Raw genomic sequence first — 20,698 nt, 5'->3', positions numbered from 1 at the left:
GTTTCGGTCACCGTTGGGTTTTGTCAACTGTGGGTAATGTCAACGTGATTTTACCAAAACGATCACCAAAATTAATTTGTCAATTGATTACAAAAGAAGCATTTTTGTGACGCTAACAGTAATTTAATGTTTTAAATAAATGACGGTTTAAAGATGGGTACAGCCTAGGAAACAAATGACGGTACCGGTTTTTGATGTTTGCGTCCAGTTTACGTCATTCAAATGTCAAATCATAAATAGATAAGCTGTTGAAAAACAAAAAGAATAATGTGCGAGTTTTTGGTGCCGGTGTCTAAAATGTTCGTTAATTACTAACAAATAATTCGTGCAATGTGTAAAGGAATTCTTGACGTCCAGCGAAAACAAGTCTAGCGAAACAGTTGCAATGAATAACCAAAATCATGAAACGACGGAAAACAACCCGGTGGTCTTCCTGGACATTAGTTTCGGACCGGCAAAAGGTTTATTTCAATTGCAATTAATACAGTAAAAATTATTAAAAATGCGGTCAAGAGGGCTGTGGAAGTTTCATTGACGAATGTCTGCCCTAATTGTTATGTTTAATCAAATGGAAATGGGGAATTATTTAAGATAAACTATCGATATTTTCGAGTTTTAGTTTGTTTTAGAATATATAGCTCTTAATCAATGTTTTTAACCCAAATATTAACAGGTTATGAAGACTAGGTGAAGACACGTTCATAAATTTTCATAGCACTCTTGACCACATTTGTATTTATTAACCACTTTTTTAAATTGTGTTATTTATTTATTTATAGCCGGTCGTGTCGTAATTGAACTTTTTAAGGATAAAGTACCCAAAACAGCGGAAAATTTTCGGGCCCTGTGCACTGGTGAAAAAGGCATTGGCAAACATGGGAAGCCTCTACATTTCAAAAACACCATTTTTCATCGAGGTGAGATATTTCATTATTTGAACAAAAATGTACATAAACAAATCAGTGCTGACCCGAAACCGGCAAATCAAATGGTTTTCTCGCCATCTGGCAAACGATTTGTGACCACTTCTGTGCGAAACACAGCTTCCTTGATTAATGAAGGAAGTGTTCCTTCAAAAACTTGAAAATACGGCTCATTTGTATTGTTTTGATGTGTTTTGTACACTTCCTAAATTAGAATAAAATATTCCTGTAAGTAAAGAATATGCAATCCGCAAAGAATCTGAACTCTAATCATAACCGCTGTCTTGCGCTCGGCTTTACATTACTTTTTACGAATATATATAACACAACACTGAAAATGAAATTTATTCATTATTTCCTTACACTTTGACATTTCTTAAAATTTTCAATAATTTTGAGGAACAAAAGTTAATTTGTTGTGTTCGTTGCGGAATCAAGGTGGTGAATTTTCTTCGACAGTTTGTTCATCAACAGCATTATTCTCTTCAGGACGCACTCTTTTTAGTTTCACAGGTTGAGTTGCATCATTTAGTGTAAACGCGGTGCGAAATCAATCCATGGTTCGCCAAATAATAATTTGTTTTTATTAAGCATTATTTTGTGAAGTTCCATTCTTCCATAGTCTGGTAGCGAACTGACAGTGACATAAAAGACTCTTGAAATGCAGCTACTTTGTTAAGGTAATGTCGTAACTAAAATTTACTTAGTTGTCATTTTAACATTGATAAATTTCTAGATACCTAGAAATACAGGTTGTTTATGGTCTTGGGGTTGAAACTTAAAGGGGATGATTGAGTGATAGAAGAACCCCAAAACGCTATATAAAATAAAAATTGACATTATAATAGAAAATCATTCAATTTGCATTATTTGTTTGCGAACTGCTGCTTCGACTACAATAATTACTATCACCTTGTGCTCTACCGTAAGTCCTAATTCACAACCAATTCACTATATTTTAATATTTTGAGCGTTGTACGAATTTTAAGGCTTCACAATTATTGCATTACCTATGCGGAATGACTATTGTATTTTTAGTGCAAGAAACGAACGTTGACAAATTGGATATAACGAGGAAAACACGAATAACGATGATTATTGGTTATTTGGTTCACTTTCTTTATTGGAAAATTATTACAAAGACATTGAAAAGCCTACCTTTTGGAACAATTTATGCTTAAATGTATCAGCAGTTGTTAATGGTTTTGTAGATTTACCGAAGTATTTCATGATTTTTTCAGTGGAAAAAATCTAACCTAAAATTTTCACACTTCGCAAATCCATTACTAATAAACTTTAGTTACGCAACTGTTTAATAACACTTTGTAATCAAAATTTAAATCTTTCAAATTCAAACAATCAACACTTTATATCACAAAAAACCGCGGAACCAAAGTCAAAACTAGTATTTACCATCACACACTTTTAAAGTGATTCTCTCTAATGTAAGTAATTAACACTATACACGTAAAATTGTTAAACAATTCATTAACTGTTAATTCAATGTGGAATTACGAAAATTTCGTTACTGTTTTCGACATAGTTCAGAAGTCATCACCAGAGGGCGTCTAATTAATTTTATTTGCGAATAGTTCGTGTTTTTTTATAAACAATTGTCAGTGTCAAAATCAGGAAAACTTATTGTTGCATGGCGTTAATTGAAGAATTTTATGAACAAGGTGTATATCAGTGTATATCAAGTTCAGTTCATAATAGAATTGCAATGCGGGTATTAGTTGTTTCAAAACTATAAAAACGCCAATGTCGCATTTTCTCTCAAAACTAGCTGATACAAATTATTCATGCACTTCAAAAAAATAATAGCTAATGAAATTTATAGTTTCATTGAGAGATCTAATCACTAATAACTATTTTAGAATTTCATCAGTCTTATTTAAAAAAATAATTTGGTAAAATGCGACAGTGGCGTTTTTATAGTTTTGAAACAGCTAATACGTAATGTAGATCTAATTTATCAATTTTCCACTTTAAAGCGATACGAACTACTTTTATACCAGATTTTGACACTGACAATTGTTTATAAAAGAACCGGGTAATAGTTTTGAAACATCTAATTCACACCTTTATAAGCGAAATGTCAAAGGTGCCTAAAATCTTTTACGCGCCCCCAGGGTAGCTTAAAAAAATGAAAAAAAGTTGCAGAAATAATTTAACTTGCATCTTAACAATGTTTGGGTGTACTAGATTTTATAGTTTTAGTTTAGTTAAAAAAAAAACATTTTAAGCTAAGAAATACAGCTTTCTTCTAAAAAATCTTTGTCGGCAGCTATTCGGAAATAAAATTAACTAGACGCCCTCTGGTGATGACTTTTGAACTATGTCGAAAACAGTAAAGAAATTTTCGTAATGCCACATTTAACTGACATTTAATGAATTGTTCAACAATTTTGCGTGTATAGTGTTAATTACTTACAATAGAAAGAATTACTTTAAAAATACGTGGTGGTAAATACTAGCGTTGACTTTGGTTCTGTAGTTTTTCGTGGTATAAAGTGTTTATTGTTGGAACTTGAAAGTGGATAAAAAGTGAAAAATATTTAAATTTTGATTACAAAGTGTTATCAAACAGTTGTCTAATTAAAGATTATAAGTAATGGATCACAGCGAACACAAAGTTTGGCTCAAGAAACCAATAAATTAGTGAAGTGCTATGAATTTTAGGTTAGAATTTTCCACTGAAAAAATCATGAAATGCTGCGGTAAATCTACAAAACTACAATAAAGATTAACAACTGCTGATACATTTAAACGTAAATTATCCCAAAAGGTAGGCTTTTCAATGTCTTTGTAATAATTTTCCAATAAAGAAAGTGAACCAAACAGTCATTAGTTATTCGTGTTTTCCTCGTCATCTCTCATTTGTCAACATAAGTTTCTTGCATCAAAGATGCAATAATCATTCCGCATAGGCAATGTAATAATTGTGAAGCCCCAAAATTCGTACAACGCTCAAAATATCCGAATAAACATTTTCCCGCCATTTATGGTTACTGTTTTCGACCTAGCTCAGTGGCGCCCCCAACGGTAATTTTACTTCCGAATTCCGAATACCGTTGCCGGCAGGTGATGCACTGTCAAATCGGCAATAATTTTTTAGTTTTGACACTTTTAAACGTTGCAACTTGGTATAGAAGTAAGTTGGACTAAATCGCTATATTTTGAGCTGGGAAATCTCCAGTTCCCTGTTGCCCCCATCTTTTTGTTACACCCTGTATATGGTTTGTATTACTTTTTTATAAAAATTAAAATGTTACAAGGGTGCGAATACCACACTGAAACACTCGGTATCTCAAAAACTAATAAACGCACCGAATTCAGCGTTTGTTATTAAACCCATAATGGTTTTTTAATACCCAACGGTGTTTCGTGCTATTAATATTTTTCAAGATGTAGTAAAAATATACTTTTAGCTGACTCACTGTGTATGATTTAGTTGCGATAATAGAAAACAGAATATCTTATTTTTTTTTATTAAAACAAGACAATAATAAAGAATATTTATTTTCTGCCTCGTCGTTTTCTTCTCGAACGACTGCGTGGCTTATCCGTTTTATTAACAGTAGGAGTATTATTAGCATCAGTATCAGTATCATTTTTGGCACTAGTTTCTTTCTCATCATCATTATCGTCATCATCATCATCATTACATACACAAGCTTGTTCAGTCGGCGGAGGACAATCAGGTTTATTTTCACTACAACAACAATTGTCAGTTGCGACCGCTTTATCAAAAGTGTTGCCTAAATCAAAATCACTATTAATTATTAAATAATGTGCAAACAGCATCTCAGTTACAGTTGTTTTGGTTGTTGTTTTTGCAACAGCACTCCTCCCGAGCCGTAAAAGGCATAACTTTAATCGAACAACACGGAAGTTTTGGGCAAGGTTCCGGTGTACAACATTTAGGCTTCGATTTACAACATTTTGGTTCCTGTGTACAACACTTAGGCTTCTGTGTACAACATTTCGGTTCCTGTGTACAACATTTCGGTTCCTGTGTACAGCAGTTAGGCTTCTGTGTACAACATTTTGGCTTCTGTGTACAACATTTCGGTTTCGATGGACAACACTTGCACCCCTCTACTGGGGGACAACTTGCCCATTGTTCCATTTTCTTACACTGACATTCAACGCGTGAAGGTGTGTCACAAATTTCCAGTTGCCATCCACAAGGGGTACAACATCGTTTTTGAGGCGTTTCAGAGATCCAAGCTAGACCGAAACGGCCTTTGGCGAGTTTTGGTTTACAACAACAACAACATTTACAATTTGAAGTTCTGTTGTTATTATTATTTCCACACATTTGGTAGTCGGACCATTGCTGCCGCAAGTTGTTGAAGTCTTTGTGCCACTTTTTCAATGAGTCGAAATCAGGGGGAAAGCAGTCGCCGTCGGATGAACAATCGTCACAATTACAGCAAGGCATTTTAATTGATTTACTTTTTTTGGGTGAATTTTTTGGTTACGGGAATTTTGAATTGACTTTGAGTGAAGATGTCAAACACGTGTGGCCAACTGTGGTGTAATAATTTTTTCCGCCTGAGTTGACAAAATGTCAATAAAGAAGTCTAATTTATCGGCACACTGTAAAAAGAGTGAACTTACAACAAGAAATGTAGTCGAAAGCGTAACAAAAAATTTAATGAACGGACCAAACGATGACAAAAGAATTCTGAGTTTAAATTTGTATTTTCAAAAGTAAAAATAAAACTCTCCTTTTTAAGTATTGTAAAAATTTATTTGGGCATTTGAAAGTATAAACTTAACTCTTTTATTTAACTTTTTGCAAAATTTTTGGTTTTGCATCTTCTTTTTTAAAAGTCCGTAGTTTTCTTATTCTTTAGATATTTTGAATTCATATTTAGGCATTTGAAACAGAAATTTGGTGTTCTTAAATTTATAAAAAAATTAACGATTTTTTTTAATTAGCTTTGCAGCTTTAAAAAAACGGCAACTTTCCCATTTTTATATATTTTGAAATCGTATTTGGACATTTTTCGTCATAAAAATCAAATTACTTCTAAAACCAAGCAAAACCAACCAGTAGAAAAATTTATATCCGTCTGACACGAGACTGTCTAGCTCTCGATTATCATTTTTAGGGTTGCTATTATTCGTTTAATCATTTACAAATATGCAAGGCGAAAAAATAAAAAAACAAAATTGGATTTTTTTCTTTGTTTTTCTCTTACTTTTAAGCAGTTTTTCATTTGAGCATAATAAGTGATGATTTGTATTTTTATTTCAGTGGTTCCCTTATTTATGGTACAAGGAGGAGACATTACGACGAAAGATGGTACAGGAGGTGAAAGCATCTATGGAGACACTTTCGATGATGAAAATTTTACACTACTGGTAATTAAAACATCAAACTGTTTTTTAGAACAACGGTAAAACATTTATTAGTTTGCGTTTGCGAATAATTACTATCATACAGGGTGCGTAATCGGTCGATATCATTTTGCTATTTAAAATATTGCAATGTCGTTTTCATTATACAACGTGTCTCATCTAAGACTTTCGAGTTTAATATCTGAGTTATTCGTCAACGGATTGTTATGAAATTTAGAACGCACATATTTTTTTCAGAAAAGTAAAATTGTTTTAATTTGGTGAAATTACTTTAAAAACCAACAACGGTGGCTGAAATTTCTGTGTTATTGAAAAAGGAATCAATATTCGCCTATGGAAAGTGTCGTTAGACTTTTTGTGAAATGTTATTTATGAAATTTAAAGTTCAAAGAACCGTCAATAATTTGAAGACATAGGACGCGTACCTGAACTAAATCGAGTGAGGACAAAACAAGTCACTGGAAACGAAACAGTAGTTGGGGCTGTAATTCAAGCTTCTGAAGAGAATCCAATCAGCAATGTTTTGTCCTTACTCGATTTAGTTCAGGTACAGGTAAATTATTGATGATTCTTTGAACTTTAAATTCATGAAGGCTTCGTTCGAATAACATTTCACAAAAAGTCCAACGACACTTTCTATAGGCAAATATTGATTCCTTTCTCAACAACACAGCCACTGTTGTTGGTTTTTAAAGTAATTTCACCAAATTAAAACAATTTTACTTTTCTGAAAGCGCACACACTTTTGACAGTTTTTTTCAGTGGTACACAAAATGCCGCATAGAAATGCTTCATCAATTGTTTCAAAAGGTGACTGCCCAAATTACTACCAAAATTTGGATTAAGTTTTTAACAACAAAATTTAATTTTTTTCTTGGATCAGCCGAGCGATTTGGTTAATTTTTTGTGTGGCCATTTATTTATTTTTTGGGGTTTAATGATCCAACGGTATTTGGCTTTATTTTAAATAAAAGAAATATGGTTCGAGATCCAAAATGTTGTCAAATATGTTCTTTTTAAATAAATTTAACTTACAAGGTGTGTGTAGATGCACAGGTAAACTATTGTACAGTTTTATTCCTGCATAATAACTATTTTTTTCCTTCAGCGTAAGTTTGTGTTTTGGATACTCTAAGTCCACTTTGCGAGTGTTGTACTTATAGTCGTTAGTGACATTAAATAGTAGATTCTGTTTAAAGAAAAATAACAGTAATCTATATATGTACAAACCAGTTACTGTCAAGAAGTTATTGTTTTTAAAGATGTTTATACAAGTGTCATTATATTTTAAGTTAAACATAGTTCTCATGACTTGTTTTTGAGCAACAAATACTTTTAATTTATCTAACATAGCATTAGTAAAGCTAAATATAGCTGAGTCAACAGATTTTCTTTTAATGTACCCGTGTTGGGATGAATTCAGTAGCTGAAATTTCATTAAACAGTTAGTAATTCTGGAAAATATAACAGTTTCAAAAATTTTAGAAAAAGTTGACAGCAGACTTATTGGCCTATAATTTGGTATTAATGTTGCGTCACCTTTTTTGTATATATTTTGTATATTGCGCTCTTTTTAATTGTTCTGGGAAAGTTCCATAATCTACTTTCGGTTCACTTTCATAAAAACCATTGTGGTGGAATCGACTAAGCTGTTACCATGACAACTCATATAAAAGTTAATGCCAAGAGTACCCAATTTCCACCACAATGGTTTTTATGAAAGTGAATCGAATGTAAAGAGTTTTGAATAACAAAAGATAAAGGTGCGCTAATTTCTTCATTACAGTATTTAATTATGTTATTAGATATTTCGTCAAAGCCTGTACTTTTCTTATTTTTTTAATTTTGAATTATGGTTTGCACGAAGACAGTGAAATGAAATTAATAATTTGGACCGTTGTTAGTTTATTCGTTCAAATGTATTCTGAAAGTGTCCTAGACGTTTTGCAATATATCTCTTAACAAATACGGGCTTTTGTGGCAAATACGTGTAATTTGAAAATTGGCCGATGGATAATGAGTTCTCAAATTACTTATTTGCACTGGCTTTTGAAGTTATGTTTGGTCATTACTCGAAAGGTCTTCGATAGGGCTACATATCTGGGTACAAAAGCCTCTAAAGGTTCGTATTTGATCAATATGATTAAATTATGCACTTGAAACAGGTGCCGATTGACATTTACAGTTCTCTCAGATAATTGTCAAAAAACTAGGTTGTCAACATTGTCCAACTAAATTACCCTGGTTTTTAGTGTAATTATTATAGCACTCCGTTGGATATTACGATACGCAAATCGCGTAACGTAATGACCTTAATACGAAACCGAAGTAGAAAAAATTACTTACTAACGCCCAATTTACTTACCGACGCCTTGGACGTAGCAACTAGTAAACACCACGTACTGTCTTGGAAACAAGCGTGGTAAACAATCAAATTGAACTTAATTGTGAAAAAAATAACATTTTTTCTTATACAGTTGAGGCGAAGTTGAGGCGTTCCTTTTAGGAGGGGCTAGCATGCATTGTTATTAAGAGTTTTAGCCTAAAACACCTTAGTTAATTACTGATAATAACGAAAATTCACTAACTAATCTAATTAATAACCATAGGCATAATCAACAAAAACTATTACAATTATCATCTAATTAGTCGTAGACGCTCACTATTACAATGATAACAATCTTGCAGATTTAATGCAATTTTATGGGCAATGCGATCAAGATGCAGCTGCAGCATTCAGAGAGTATAGAGTATGAAATAACAATATTAAAAGTAACATTATTGAAAATATGGTTTCCATAATAATGAGGTAGATAATTTTGAAGCACTTATCCCAAACCGGCAGTTAGACATGACCGGATTCAAAATTTTAGAAAACCTAAAAATTATCTCCGTTATTAAAAACATTTTACTAAGACAGTTTAGGCTAAAACTCTTAAGCGTAATGCATAGTAACTCGTGTTAAAAGGAACGCCTCAACTTCGAGAACAGCCTGTATTTTCCTCTTTTTTTTTACTCAAAACCATTATAATTTTTTATTTTATTTTTTTCATTTATTTGCTTTGACTAAAGGATTAATTTGCTCAATCAGCAATATTTTCAGAAGTTGAATTACCAACTATTTTTCAGCATCCAAGACTTTCATTCTTTTTCCTTTTCAATTTGGATTTCCCATTTAATAATCTTTATCTATTTTTTTTGTTGTATTCACTTTATTTAAATTTTTTCTATGTTCATTTCTTCGTCTCATCTTCTTTTTTCAATTTTTCACATCCATTCACATCCAATTAAATTATTTTGAAACACGACGGGTGTGAGTGCGTCAAACTACTCAAAACGTGCATTTCTAGCACGAGGAAGAAGGCATGGTGGGAATGGCCAACAATGGTCCCAACAGCAACAATTCACAATTTTACATCACAACAGTTCCTTGTTCCCACCTTGACGGTACTAACGTCGTTTTCGGTATCGTCCGAAAAGGCTTCAATATAATTAAAGAAATGGGTGAAGTGCCACGAAACGGTGACACACCGCTAGAAGTGTGTTGCAAGCCGTATTACATACTTTATTTTAATCACCAAATTTTAGAACATTTCAATTGTAAATTGTGGGGAATTGAAACCGGGGACTCCTTGGGGTATCGAAGAACAGGACGGAACAGACGACATCTATCCGCCATGGCCGAACGACTGGGACTTGCAATCAGATAATAAAAGGGAAAAATTGATTGAAAACGCAATAAATCAAATCAAAGACTCGGGAAATCAATTTTTTAAACAGTGCAATTATGTCGATTCGGAACGGAAGTATATTAAAGCACTGAGATATATTGACTGGTATTTAGGACTTAAAGAAGATAAAAATATTCAAAGCATCGAAGATTTGAAAATGAATTCGTTATTAAATCTTGCTGCAGTGAGACTGAAGAGACACAAGTACAAAGAGGTTATAGACTTATGTAGCCAGGTGATTTTCCACACAAATTTGTGTAGTTTTTACCATTTTTTTTTCATTTAAGGTTATTTTAAAGGAGCCAAAAAATGGGAAAGCTTTTTATAGAAGAGGACAAGCAAAATTAGCACTGAAAGACTACGATAAGGCCATTAAGGATTTAAACGTTGCTATTACTCTGCATCCAAATGATAACAACATCCAGGCAGTATTAAACATTGCCAAGAAAAAAAAGCTGAGTTATTTGAAGCGGGAAAGGCAATTTTATGGCAATTTTTTTAAGTAGGTGTTTCAACATTTCCACGTTTTTATCTTCCTTGTTGTAATTATTTTAACCGCGGCCTCTTTGATTTTTGAAATATTTCTTTCGCCCAGTTGGTCATAGTTACCAAACAAACGAGTGCCTTTTTGTACTAAAAATTTTTGTTAAAAAAAGTAGTTGCGTCACAACTGTCAGTTTGACAGTTCTTCAAATATGCCGCAAGATGGAAAGCTTTAAAGGAAACATTCATTTATCAAGGAAGCCGTGATTTAATCCACTACTAAACTAAAAAAGAGTCATCAGTATTTAATTTGGTCCAAAAAATATGTGTTCCGTCGTCATTGGCTATGATCTCATTTTGTTTCGGCATCTGATTTTAATGGTTAGCAATAAATAGGGTTGATAGCAATTTTAATAAGTCCTAAGGCGCCATCTAGTGGACGAGTTTGAATCGCTCCAATGACAGATTACATTCACAGAATAACAGGTTTTACAGAAACGCATCTGTCCTTGTCCCGATAGAGCGAAAGTGTCACTAGCACATCTATTGTGGCCAGCGCGTACTAAGTGTTATCGCGGGCGATTTGAATTGCCCGTAGTTACTTTTCTTTTAAAGTTTGATTGCATTTTTCGTATTGTTTGTAAATATTCACAACAATAGTTGCTAAAACACTTTCTGATGTTAGACAACTATTGTTGCTGAATATTTACAAAGAATACGAAAAATAAAATATGAGAACAAATAAAGACAATAAACTTGTAATAAAAATTTATTATCACTAGTCAATATACACGACACGATAACTATAAACGATCCATCAAATTATTTATATTCCCACAATAAAAAAGTTCAAAAAAGCACACACACGAAAAAAACCACAAAACAGTACTAATTTCACATAAAACAAAGCCGAAGGCGAACACCAAACAAACCAAGCACAAAATGGCGATTGGCACAATGGCAACTGTCACAGGTCCACCGTTAATTTCTGCCGATATTATAGGTAGCTTCGCTAAAATTGACTATACGTGTGTGCGACATCTGCGATGGCAAGCCGAACTACAGTCGATTTTGAATTTGGCGCCTATACTTGGCTTGGTGCATTTAGGTTTCACCACCCTGATTACATTATGGTACGCTGTAACAATAATTATGCTTGTTAGTGATTTGTTTTGACATTTTATAGTGCCAAATGTCACATTAAATTCTATTTGTTCCACCGTTAAATGTTCAAATTACTTCAATTATTACGTAAAATTTCAACTGAGCCGAGTGACAAGTCAAGAACCTCTTCCGATATTATAGCCAGATAACACTGCACATATTTTCGACTTTATCAAAATTACATCATATACGTGAAAATTCAGAAACATTAAAATTCTGGTTCATTGTTGACATTATCTTCATATTTTTAAATGTTATCCAGCTTGTTCTGTCTAAACCCCACATTGGAAGTATTGAAAGTTCCATGGAAAATTCTAATAAAGATATTCGTTTGAAAGTTGGTACTCAACCATAATTCGGCACTTTCGATTATACCGAAGGTCGCATGAACTTTCTTATTTTAAGCGGGAAGCAAGGTTTTTACTGCATTTTTGGATTTTAAGGTCGTTTTTATCAGGTTTCCTTATACCTAACTTTAACCGTTTTCGAGATATTTGAAAATTTTTGAATTTGCAACTGTCACTTAATAAGTCGGTAACACTCTTAGTTCTAGAGATTTCGAAATCATATTTGGAGTATTAAAAGAGAAAGTCTATATCTCTTCTTCGGTGTGTTTAAAATTGGAAAAGAATTTAATATAGCCAAAGTTAAAGGTTAAGTTTGAAAATCTTCAAATACCCACAACTTAATTTTTTCAAATGTCCCAATTCTTATTTTACTAGAGAGAGAATTTTTTACTGCATCGATCTGTATTAGCATTCCCTAAACCTATCTGTGATAATCTTTAAGTTATGTTGGTTTCTTTGACATTGTAGAAAATTTCTTACTAACCACAGCTATTTTTGCTTAGTTTGCCATAAAAACATTAATGCATTTCGCAATCCTAACAAAAAAACTGGAAAACTACTAAACTAAGTATAGGGTATGCTAATTCAGATCGATGCAGAATCCAATTTTCTTCGATTTAATGAAATAGAACTTGGAAATACGAAATTACTAAAAGTTACTAGGTGTTTTGTTAAACACTTTTATATGGGAGTATAATATGAAAACTATCTTAAAATAACTCAAGTTATCCAAAAACGCATGAAGAATATAGCTTTCCACTTAAAATAAGAAAGTTGATAGCGACTTAAGGTAGTATAACCGGAAGTGTCACCATCTTGAAAATGTTTTCATTGACCTAGACCTAAGAGTTTATGGTTGTATACAAATTTTCAGATGACCATCATTATAACTACCGATACTTCTAATATGGGGTTTAGACGGAACAGCCTGTATAAGTTTTGACATGACCAGAGTCACAGCAGTTGTTATGACTTGACACTGACAGCAATGTGAAATGTCAAGTGGAGCGTTTGCAGATTTGACCGCCAGAGCGCGCTGCAATTTTAATACCACGATTTAACTAGGTTTTATTATATATCATGTTTTGGTAATCACTCGGCGCATCTATATTTCATACTGTTGTTGTTGGGTACTTAAGAATATGTTGCAAACTTGTCTTTTTTTAATATGTTTAATATGTTGAAAGGTATTATACGTATTTAGTTGGAGTTTAGTGACTGAGACGCTCAAATTTTTATTTTAGTAACATTTTTATGTTTTAAAAGTGACTTTGAAATATTATAAATATGTAATGCCAATGAAATTTGACTTAGAAAACCACTCCATTCCTTGTTCTAACAGATTTAGAAAAGAATAGAAAAGTTAGTGCTAATTAGGTAAGTTTAATTTTTAATTTGTAGTTTTTAACACTATCAGCAGTGAAAGTAAGTGAACTGTTTTTGTTTTGGTTTCTAGTTTTTTTCAATTTTAGTAGTAATAATCAGGTATGTTCACAGTCTCTTTCAAGTAGATAAGAGAAGTTATTTCTAGATAACTAACAAGTTTTAAGAACTTGTTGGTTTCTTAGACTCAATATTGATATATGAAAAAAGTTATAAATAATAAAAAAGAGTATATTGAGATATCCATTAAATGACGTTTCAAGGGTATAATTTCCCTTTTCTTCAGATTAAACAAGTTTAATACAAAGACTTTGACACACTTGAGTGTATCTTTCTAGTTTTAACTTCTTTTTTAATATTGGATAGTTTCGAGTTTCTTCAATGTTATTATTGTACGTATTTTCATATTTTCTGTTTGATTTTTACATTTGCAAATATTTTTCTCTCACTAAGGGCCGCTTTTACAATCATCCGATAAACTCCGGATAAGTTACCTGTGTTAGAAATTTATATTAGGAATAACAGGCCGACATCCGTCAGATAATTTTTTTGTCTTTTACAATACAAGCAATTTATCCATGGAATAAATGTGACATTTGAGCATTATTGTGACAGTTAGTTTTTAACTAAATAATGCAAGAAGTTAACGTATTTGAATCAGACAGCGATGGCAAATTAATTGAGTATGTGGACAGGTTAAGAGTACCTACTTAAACAATGTTATCCAAAAAAATGTCCATAAAGTTCTCAAAAAGCAAACAACCAATGAGAACAGAGTATAAATTTATCCTATAGTTTATCCGGTCGTCGAACGACCAGATAATTTATTACGTAGTTTATACCGTCAATTATCCTATCAGGGGATCATCGGACGATTGGAAAACTGTTTTTTTAATTTATTCTAGGGATAAAGTTATCGAGAGTTTATCTGGCGATCGTAAAAGCGGCCCTAAGTTGTTTTTCTGTTTGTCTTGCTTTACTTCCTTTTTTTTCTCATGTGTTTTTTTAACTTAAAGGAAATTATTGCAGAGGGGTAAAGTTTTTTGACCCTGTAACCGCTATTACTTTCTCTCTTTTAGAACATAAACATAACTGAATAAAGTTATAGCTAATGAAGTTGTCAACAAAAAGTTATTATAACTTGTGCTATAATTTAAAAATTGTTTGTTGGAATTGGTGTTACAAAAATAATCACAAAATTCATTTCGTAGTGATTATTGTGTTACTGATTATACAGGATCATTCATTTCAACGCCAACGTCGCATTTTACCGAATTATTTTTTTAAATAAGATTGATTAAATTGTAAAATGGTTATTAATGATCAGATATCCCATTGAAAGTATAAATTACATTAGCTATTATTTTTTTTAAGTGCATGAATAATTTATAACAGCTAATTTTGAGAGAAAATGCGACGTTGGCGTTTTTATAGTTTTGAAACAGTTAATGCATTTGCATTTTTTGGAGTTTATGGTGGGTTTTCTTGGTTCAGAATTTGTCGCTGAGATTTAGCTTAACACAGAGTTCTTTTCTTATACCGGGTGCTCAAAAATCGGCGCACCAACTCAATGGAGTGTGGTAGAGAATTGTTTACACATAAAGGTAAAAATAGTAAAAAAATTCTTTGTATTGAAGTTATTGATACATAACGAATTTTAAATAAATTATATATGGCAACGTTACCTATCAGTCGTGATCGCAATAGAATTTGATCAACAATAAAAATAATTATTTTTGAAACGGTTTCCTAGGAAATGGTTCCCAGTGTTGGCACATCTACAAACTGTGATTTTTTTGATGAATTTAATTTTTTTAATTCAAAAAAACTGCTAACTGATAGTAAATTTAAAAATAATTGTTCATGGTTTTGTTAGGGAATGATTACTTGGTGCGAAACATAAAAACATTAAAAAATAATAAAAATTGAGGAAGTTAGCAAAATAAGTTTGTAGTTCCTGATTTTTTAAAATATAACATAAGGAATTTTTTCAAGATTTTTCCCGTGATCTACACATGCTTCTCAACAACGTATCACTGAGTTGGTGCGCCATATTTTGAGCAGCCTGTATAGATAAAATAACAATAAACATTAACATTTAGCCAACATTTGAAGAAAACGGAATTCAAAGAGTAGTTTTCAAACCAGTGTATCTTTGTTGGGAATCCCCGAATCTTTTTTATATATCCCATTTTGCAAGAGCGCATTTGAATTTTTTGGAGTGAAATGGAGCACAAATTGAGAGTTTCTGGTGGGTTTCTTAGCTTAAAACGTGTCGCTTGGATTTAGTTTAAATACTTTTCTTTTACAGAAACTCTCAATTTGTGTTTGATTTTTCATTCCGAAAAATTCAAATGCGCTGTTGCAATTCTGCTATGAACTGAAATGGGATATACATTTTTTTTACACAATTTTGTATTGTACTCCCTCTCAGGCTGAGGAAAAGATAGCAATTATTGACATTAAAATAGAAGTGAAATTGTTTGGTTAATTCGGAAATAAAATTAACTAGACGCCCTCTGGTGATGACTTTTGAACTATGTCGAAAACAGTAACGAAATTTTCGTAATTCCACATTTAATTGACATCTAATAAATTGTTTAACAATTTTGCGTGTATAGTGTTAATTGCTTACATTGGAGAGAATCACTTTAAAAGTACGTGGTGGTAAATACTAGCTCTGACTTTGATTCTGCGGTTTTTCGTGTTTGTTGTTGGGATTTGAAAGTGGATAAAAAGTGAAAAAGATTTAAATTTTCATTACAAAGTGTTATCAAACAGTTGTCTAATTAAAGATTATAGTAACGGATCACAGTGAACACAAAGTTGGGCTCAAGAAACCAATAAATTAGTGAAGTTTGTGAATTTAAGGTTAGAATTTTTTCACTGATAAAATCATGAAATACTTCGATAAATCAACAAAACTACAATTAAGATTAACAACTGCTAATACACTTAAACGTAAATTATGCCAAAAGGTAGGCTTTTCAATGTCTTTGTAATAATTTTCCAATAAAGAAAGTGAACCAAAAAGTCATCGTTATTCGTGTTTTCCTCGTCATCTCTAATTTGTCAACATTCGTTTCTTCCACCAAAGATGCAATAGTCATTCCGCATTGGCAATGTAATAATTGTGAAGCCTCAAAATTCGTACAACGCTCAAAATATCCGAATAAACATTTTCCCGCCATTTATGGTTACTGTTTTCGACCTAGCTCAGTGGCGCCCCCAACGGTAACTTTATTTACGAATTGGGCAATCCCAATCAAACCACGCAACCATTATCCCAAATTCCCATTAGTTCAAATAGTAATGAAAACGCGCTATCAGTGTGACGTAGACATTTGAGGTAGGTCAGCACCTTAAAGCTAAACAATCGCCATTTTCAATGCTTTTCTTATGGGCATTTAAAAGTTTTTCGTATTTCTTTAATGCTAGAAGTGTAGGAACATTACTTTTACAGAGAAATGATAGCTATGAAAAATGCAATGTCGTTTCTTAAAGATTTTAGCAACTGAGCTAATATTTCTGTAAGTTGAACACATAAATCCTTTTCTAACCTAACTTTTTTCAAACTTCAAAATTCAGTTTTTCTTAATTTGGACATCATATTGATGTAAATTATTATGTGGCCTTTTAAAACTGAGGGAAAAATGGTTTGCCACACTAATGACATTGGATTTCTTCTGAATGACGAATTCATGGGGTGCAACCGGCGCAACCCCAATAAACGGGTTGTTTTCTGTCCCCCTCCCCCATCACGAGGGATGAATAGCAGGTATACGAGGGTAGAGGGTTCAGGCACATACATGGTTGAAAGTAGTACGGGTTGTGAGTTCTGTGCTTCTTTCGTGAGTGTCTTTTGTTATCGTGTTTTTTCCGATCGTTCTCCATATCTTCGTGTTCTTGAATTTTTAAAATTCTGTTTTTCCAAGACATTATCTCATTTTTGTGGTACATCATTAGGTATGATTTGTGAATAATATTTTGTTGCGATACTTTGATAGTTCATGTGTAGTAGGTTTTTACATCACAACTATGGGAATGTGTTGGGCTCCAGATTGCAAACACTATAGTACTCGCGATAAATGCCATTTTTTTAGTTTTCCTAAGTCGGGAAAAGAACGAGCACTATGGAAAAAATTGTTGAGGTAATTTTTAATAGATGTTTTGATATTAATTTTTAATTGCTTGTTTCATTGTTAAATGTAGAAGAGATGTAGAACCCGGACCAGGAGCCTACGTTTGCAGCTGCCATTTTCGGGATGGAAGAAAGGAAAATGGTCCTGAATTATTTTTGCACAATATCGCAAAAAGAGCCTATTTTCAAGTGGAATCTCCAGAAAAAAAAAAGATGAAAAAACAAGGACTCCCTTCTTGTTCTAGTTCCGCTGAATCATTAAGGTAAAAAGTGAATCCTAGTTTTAAATTGATTTACAATTTGATCATTTGAATAGTGTTGATATACCGGAAGAAACAGTACCATCGACAATGAATTTAGAGGAAGTGCCATCGACGTCTACAGCCGTAGTTGCAGCACCAGCAGATATAATTCAAGATGCTCCGTTAGAATCTATGGGTGTGCAAGCACCCTTGGTGTCACATGCGGCTCTTGAAGCAGAAATGTATTTTCTCAAAAAGGAAAATGCTGAACTTAAAGCAAAAATACAATATCTGACAGTACGATTTTGCTATGAAAATGTTCAAGGAAATGACAAACTCATTGTTTTATATACCGGTCTTCCCAATAGCCAGATTTTCGAAGCATTGTTTCACTTAATCGAAAAGTTGGACATAAAATATTACCACAAATGGACAGTCCAAAAGTTAACTAGAATTGACCAACTCTTTTTAACCCTAGTAAAATTACGACTCAATTTCCCTCAACTTGATTTGGCGCAACGCTTTGGGGTTGCCCAAAGCACAGTTTCTAATATTATTTTAACATTTGTCCATGTAATATATGAAATTTTATATAAACAGTTTATGACGACAATGCCTTCGCGCGAAAAAAATAAATCTTGCTTGCCAACATGTTTTAGCAATTTTACTAATTGTAGAGCAGTTCTAGATTGTACCGAAATTTTCACTGTGGTATCACGTAAGTCTATGTCAACACAGAAATTAACATATAGTACTTACAAACATCATAATACTTTCAAAGGGCTAATTGGAGTTGCACCCAATGGTGTCATCACATTTGTAAGTGATTTATACGTGGGATCAACTTCTGATCAAAAAGTTGTTTTAAATTGTGGAATAATCGACATGTTAAAAACTGGAGATATGATTTTAGCCGATAAGGGATTTTTGATCCAAAATATTCTGCCACCAGGGGTCACTTTGAATATTCCACCTTTTTTATCAAATGTCCAATTTACACCAGAGCAAGTTAAGTGTACCGAAAATATTGCACGTGCAAGAATACACGTCGAAAGGGCAATACGCCGATTAAAATGTTATCATATTTTAAATTTTTTGCCAGAGTCTTTGTGCCACTATGGAGATATTGTTTTTAAAGCGACTGCCGCTTTAACAAACCTCCAATTTCCATTAATTAAAGAGGTAGCAGAATTGTTTCAGGATTGTGATGATTAAAATAATGTAAAATAAAAACCATCTATTTATATACAGTTTATTATTGTGAAATAAAGGAAATATATTGGTCAAGATAAAATTCTTTTAAAATATTGATATTTTCTGACCACCCCGGATCTTTTTCAATTTGAAATATCTCTGTGCACTTTGGTGTCCACACGACAAAGTAGCAGATACTTCGACCAGTGATGTGCATTTGCCCCTGTACTTGGTGGTAATAATTGTGATTGCTGTTAAGATTAATGTCCTCATTTTCATCCCTCCAATAAAAATATTTTTTATCCTTCAGGGCTTCAGACAAACTGTCAGTGTCCCTATATTTATATGGGCATTTAATTTCGAGAATCCCATCTTCTTCCACTAATCCATCAGGACTTGCTCCCAAAAAGCCTGATTCTTCCAACCTACAAAAAAAAGTAATATTACATTATTCATCTAAGTTATACGTGTTAATTATTTTCGACCTACCAAAATCCCGTCTCTTGGACTTTAAGATTCGTCGCTTCTTCAAATTCTCTGAGCGCTGTCTTCTCGTGGGTCTTACCCCACTGCACAGCAGCAACCCTGTCAAGCGAATAGCCTTCCGCCAAATTTTTAAATAAAGAGGGTGGGAATCTTCGTCTACTGCAAGCAGATAGTACCATGCCAAACCTGCTGGCCGTTAAACGATGTTTCCTTGCTACATGCCAATTTTCGTTAACATGTTGGCCCCGAGTGCACGCCTCAACCAGTTTAATGCGTGCCTCATCTATTCTGCACTTCTCCAAAAGAAACTTTTGTTTGTCTATGGCCTGCACGTATTCTAAGCTTTGTAGAATTTCTTCGATATCTGCAATAATTTTTCTGGCTTCTTCACTTGCTTCTGGTCTTAGGAGCCAAGTGAAGCCCACCACATTCGTGACGCCTATTTCGGCACGGAACTGAATAATTTCGTCCTCAGTAGAGGACCTAGACAGTGCCGTATAGTTTGATAATTTCGGCTTGTAAACATCAGCTAACTTAATGACTTCTGTTTGTGGTGTTGTTTTTGATGGGGCACTCCACTGACACTCAATGTCAGTAGCACTTACATTATAATGAGCATAATATAATGCTGCAGCCATATGATGGCAAGCCACGTTGCCCCTTGGGCAGGTACAATGTGCCGTCTTAACCCCTTCTTCTAGGTCATATGAAATCTAAAACACACTTTGTAGAAGAAATGTCTAACAGTTAAATAAATACAAACCTCCACAGTATAATTTAGCTTTTTCATGCTCGGTAGAACTTCTGCAGAAATTCTCATCGGTTGTACTGTGCCATCAAACCTAAATTTGGTGACGTGACCGCTGGTAAAAGCATTTTCTCCCCGAACTAAAAAGCGATTACCGTCCCCAAAAAATTTCGCAATAAAGTGAAACTTAACAATGTGCTTTTCTGCCACTAAAATGCATAAATATAATAGTTTCTCAAAGTATAATTAAAGCTTACTCACTTTCTCACCGACAACGTGGTTCCCTGTATTCTTTTATAAAGTTCGTATTTTCACAAAAAGTCACTTCTAAATTAAATTAAAGTCTCTAGTGGCACAAATTACACCCGCTGCAGCTATTTGACACGTTATTAACGCACAAACACAACCAAAAAACCGAAAAACGTATTACACCACATGTAAAAGACTGGTTGTTTAGCTTTGAGCAACTGACCTACCGTAATA

General features: G+C 33.1%; 2 protein-coding genes, 2 long non-coding RNA genes and 1 other non-coding gene across 6 annotated transcripts; 2 read left to right on the top strand and 3 right to left on the bottom strand.

The window, feature by feature from the left end:
- The first annotated feature begins 155 nt into the window (after positions 1–155).
- Positions 156–19,094, top strand: Cyp40 (Cyclophilin 40). 2 transcript variants are annotated; one of them, XM_064359110.1, is made up of 8 exons: positions 156–461; positions 780–917; positions 6,193–6,299; positions 9,647–9,835; positions 9,885–10,262; positions 10,315–17,555; positions 17,617–17,808; positions 17,862–19,094. In XM_064359110.1, exons 1-6 carry the CDS (start codon positions 386–388, stop codon positions 10,531–10,533), a joined length of 1,107 nt encoding a protein of 368 aa, XP_064215180.1. In that variant the 5' UTR covers positions 156–385; the 3' UTR covers positions 10,534–17,555; positions 17,617–17,808; positions 17,862–19,094. The 2 variants fall into 2 exon arrangements, with proteins under 2 accessions (XP_064215180.1, XP_064215179.1); XM_064359109.1 differs by lacking the exons at positions 156–461; positions 780–917; positions 6,193–6,299; positions 9,647–9,835; positions 9,885–10,262 and having other exon boundaries at positions 16,719–17,370; positions 17,423–17,555; positions 17,862–18,505; positions 18,569–19,094.
- On the bottom strand, positions 1,253–1,799 carry LOC135267176 (uncharacterized). The gene is made up of 2 exons (XR_010335529.1): positions 1,664–1,799; positions 1,253–1,615 (listed from the first exon to the last, which is right to left on the bottom strand). It is a non-coding gene; the product is annotated as an uncharacterized LOC135267176 (long non-coding RNA).
- Positions 1,468–3,215, top strand: LOC135267175 (uncharacterized). The gene is made up of 3 exons (XR_010335528.1): positions 1,468–1,603; positions 1,660–1,848; positions 1,962–3,215. It is a non-coding gene; the product is annotated as an uncharacterized LOC135267175 (long non-coding RNA).
- LOC107397867 (uncharacterized) lies at positions 4,399–5,563 on the bottom strand. Its single transcript, XR_010335526.1, has 2 exons — positions 4,740–5,563; positions 4,399–4,684 (listed from the first exon to the last, which is right to left on the bottom strand). It is a non-coding gene; the product is annotated as an uncharacterized LOC107397867 (transcript).
- LOC135267174 (uncharacterized) lies at positions 19,026–20,697 on the bottom strand. Its single transcript, XM_064359111.1, has 4 exons — positions 20,477–20,697; positions 20,231–20,424; positions 19,471–20,180; positions 19,026–19,406 (listed from the first exon to the last, which is right to left on the bottom strand). Coding segments are annotated over exons 1-4 (1,269 nt in total). The 5' UTR covers positions 20,478–20,697; the 3' UTR covers positions 19,026–19,042.
- Between the last annotated feature and the right edge of the window lies 1 nt (position 20,698).

The sequence above is a fragment of the Tribolium castaneum genome, chromosome 9, assembly GCF_031307605.1.
Source record: "Tribolium castaneum strain GA2 chromosome 9, icTriCast1.1, whole genome shotgun sequence".
Lineage (NCBI taxonomy): Eukaryota > Metazoa > Arthropoda > Insecta > Coleoptera > Tenebrionidae > Tribolium > Tribolium castaneum.
This window is presented reverse-complemented; position numbering and strand designations above follow the sequence as displayed.

Excerpts from the sequence above, each read along its gene's own strand:
- Cyp40 (XM_064359109.1), top strand. The coding sequence starts at position 17,031 with ATGTGGCCTTTTAAAACTGAGGGAAAAATGGTTTGCCACACTAATGAC. Across the intron at positions 17,371-17,422 it reads TTTTTGTGGTACATCATTAG|TAGGTTTTTACATCACAACT; the intron begins GTATGATTTGTG and ends GTTCATGTGTAG. Across the intron at positions 18,506-18,568 it reads AATTTTCACTGTGGTATCAC|GGCTAATTGGAGTTGCACCC; the intron begins GTAAGTCTATGT and ends ATACTTTCAAAG.
- LOC135267174 (XM_064359111.1), bottom strand. Across the intron at positions 20,181-20,230 it reads AGCTAAATTATACTGTGGAG|ATTTCATATGACCTAGAAGA; the intron begins GTTTGTATTTAT and ends AGTGTGTTTTAG. Across the intron at positions 19,407-19,470 it reads GTCCAAGAGACGGGATTTTG|GTTGGAAGAATCAGGCTTTT; the intron begins GTAGGTCGAAAA and ends TTTTTTTTGTAG.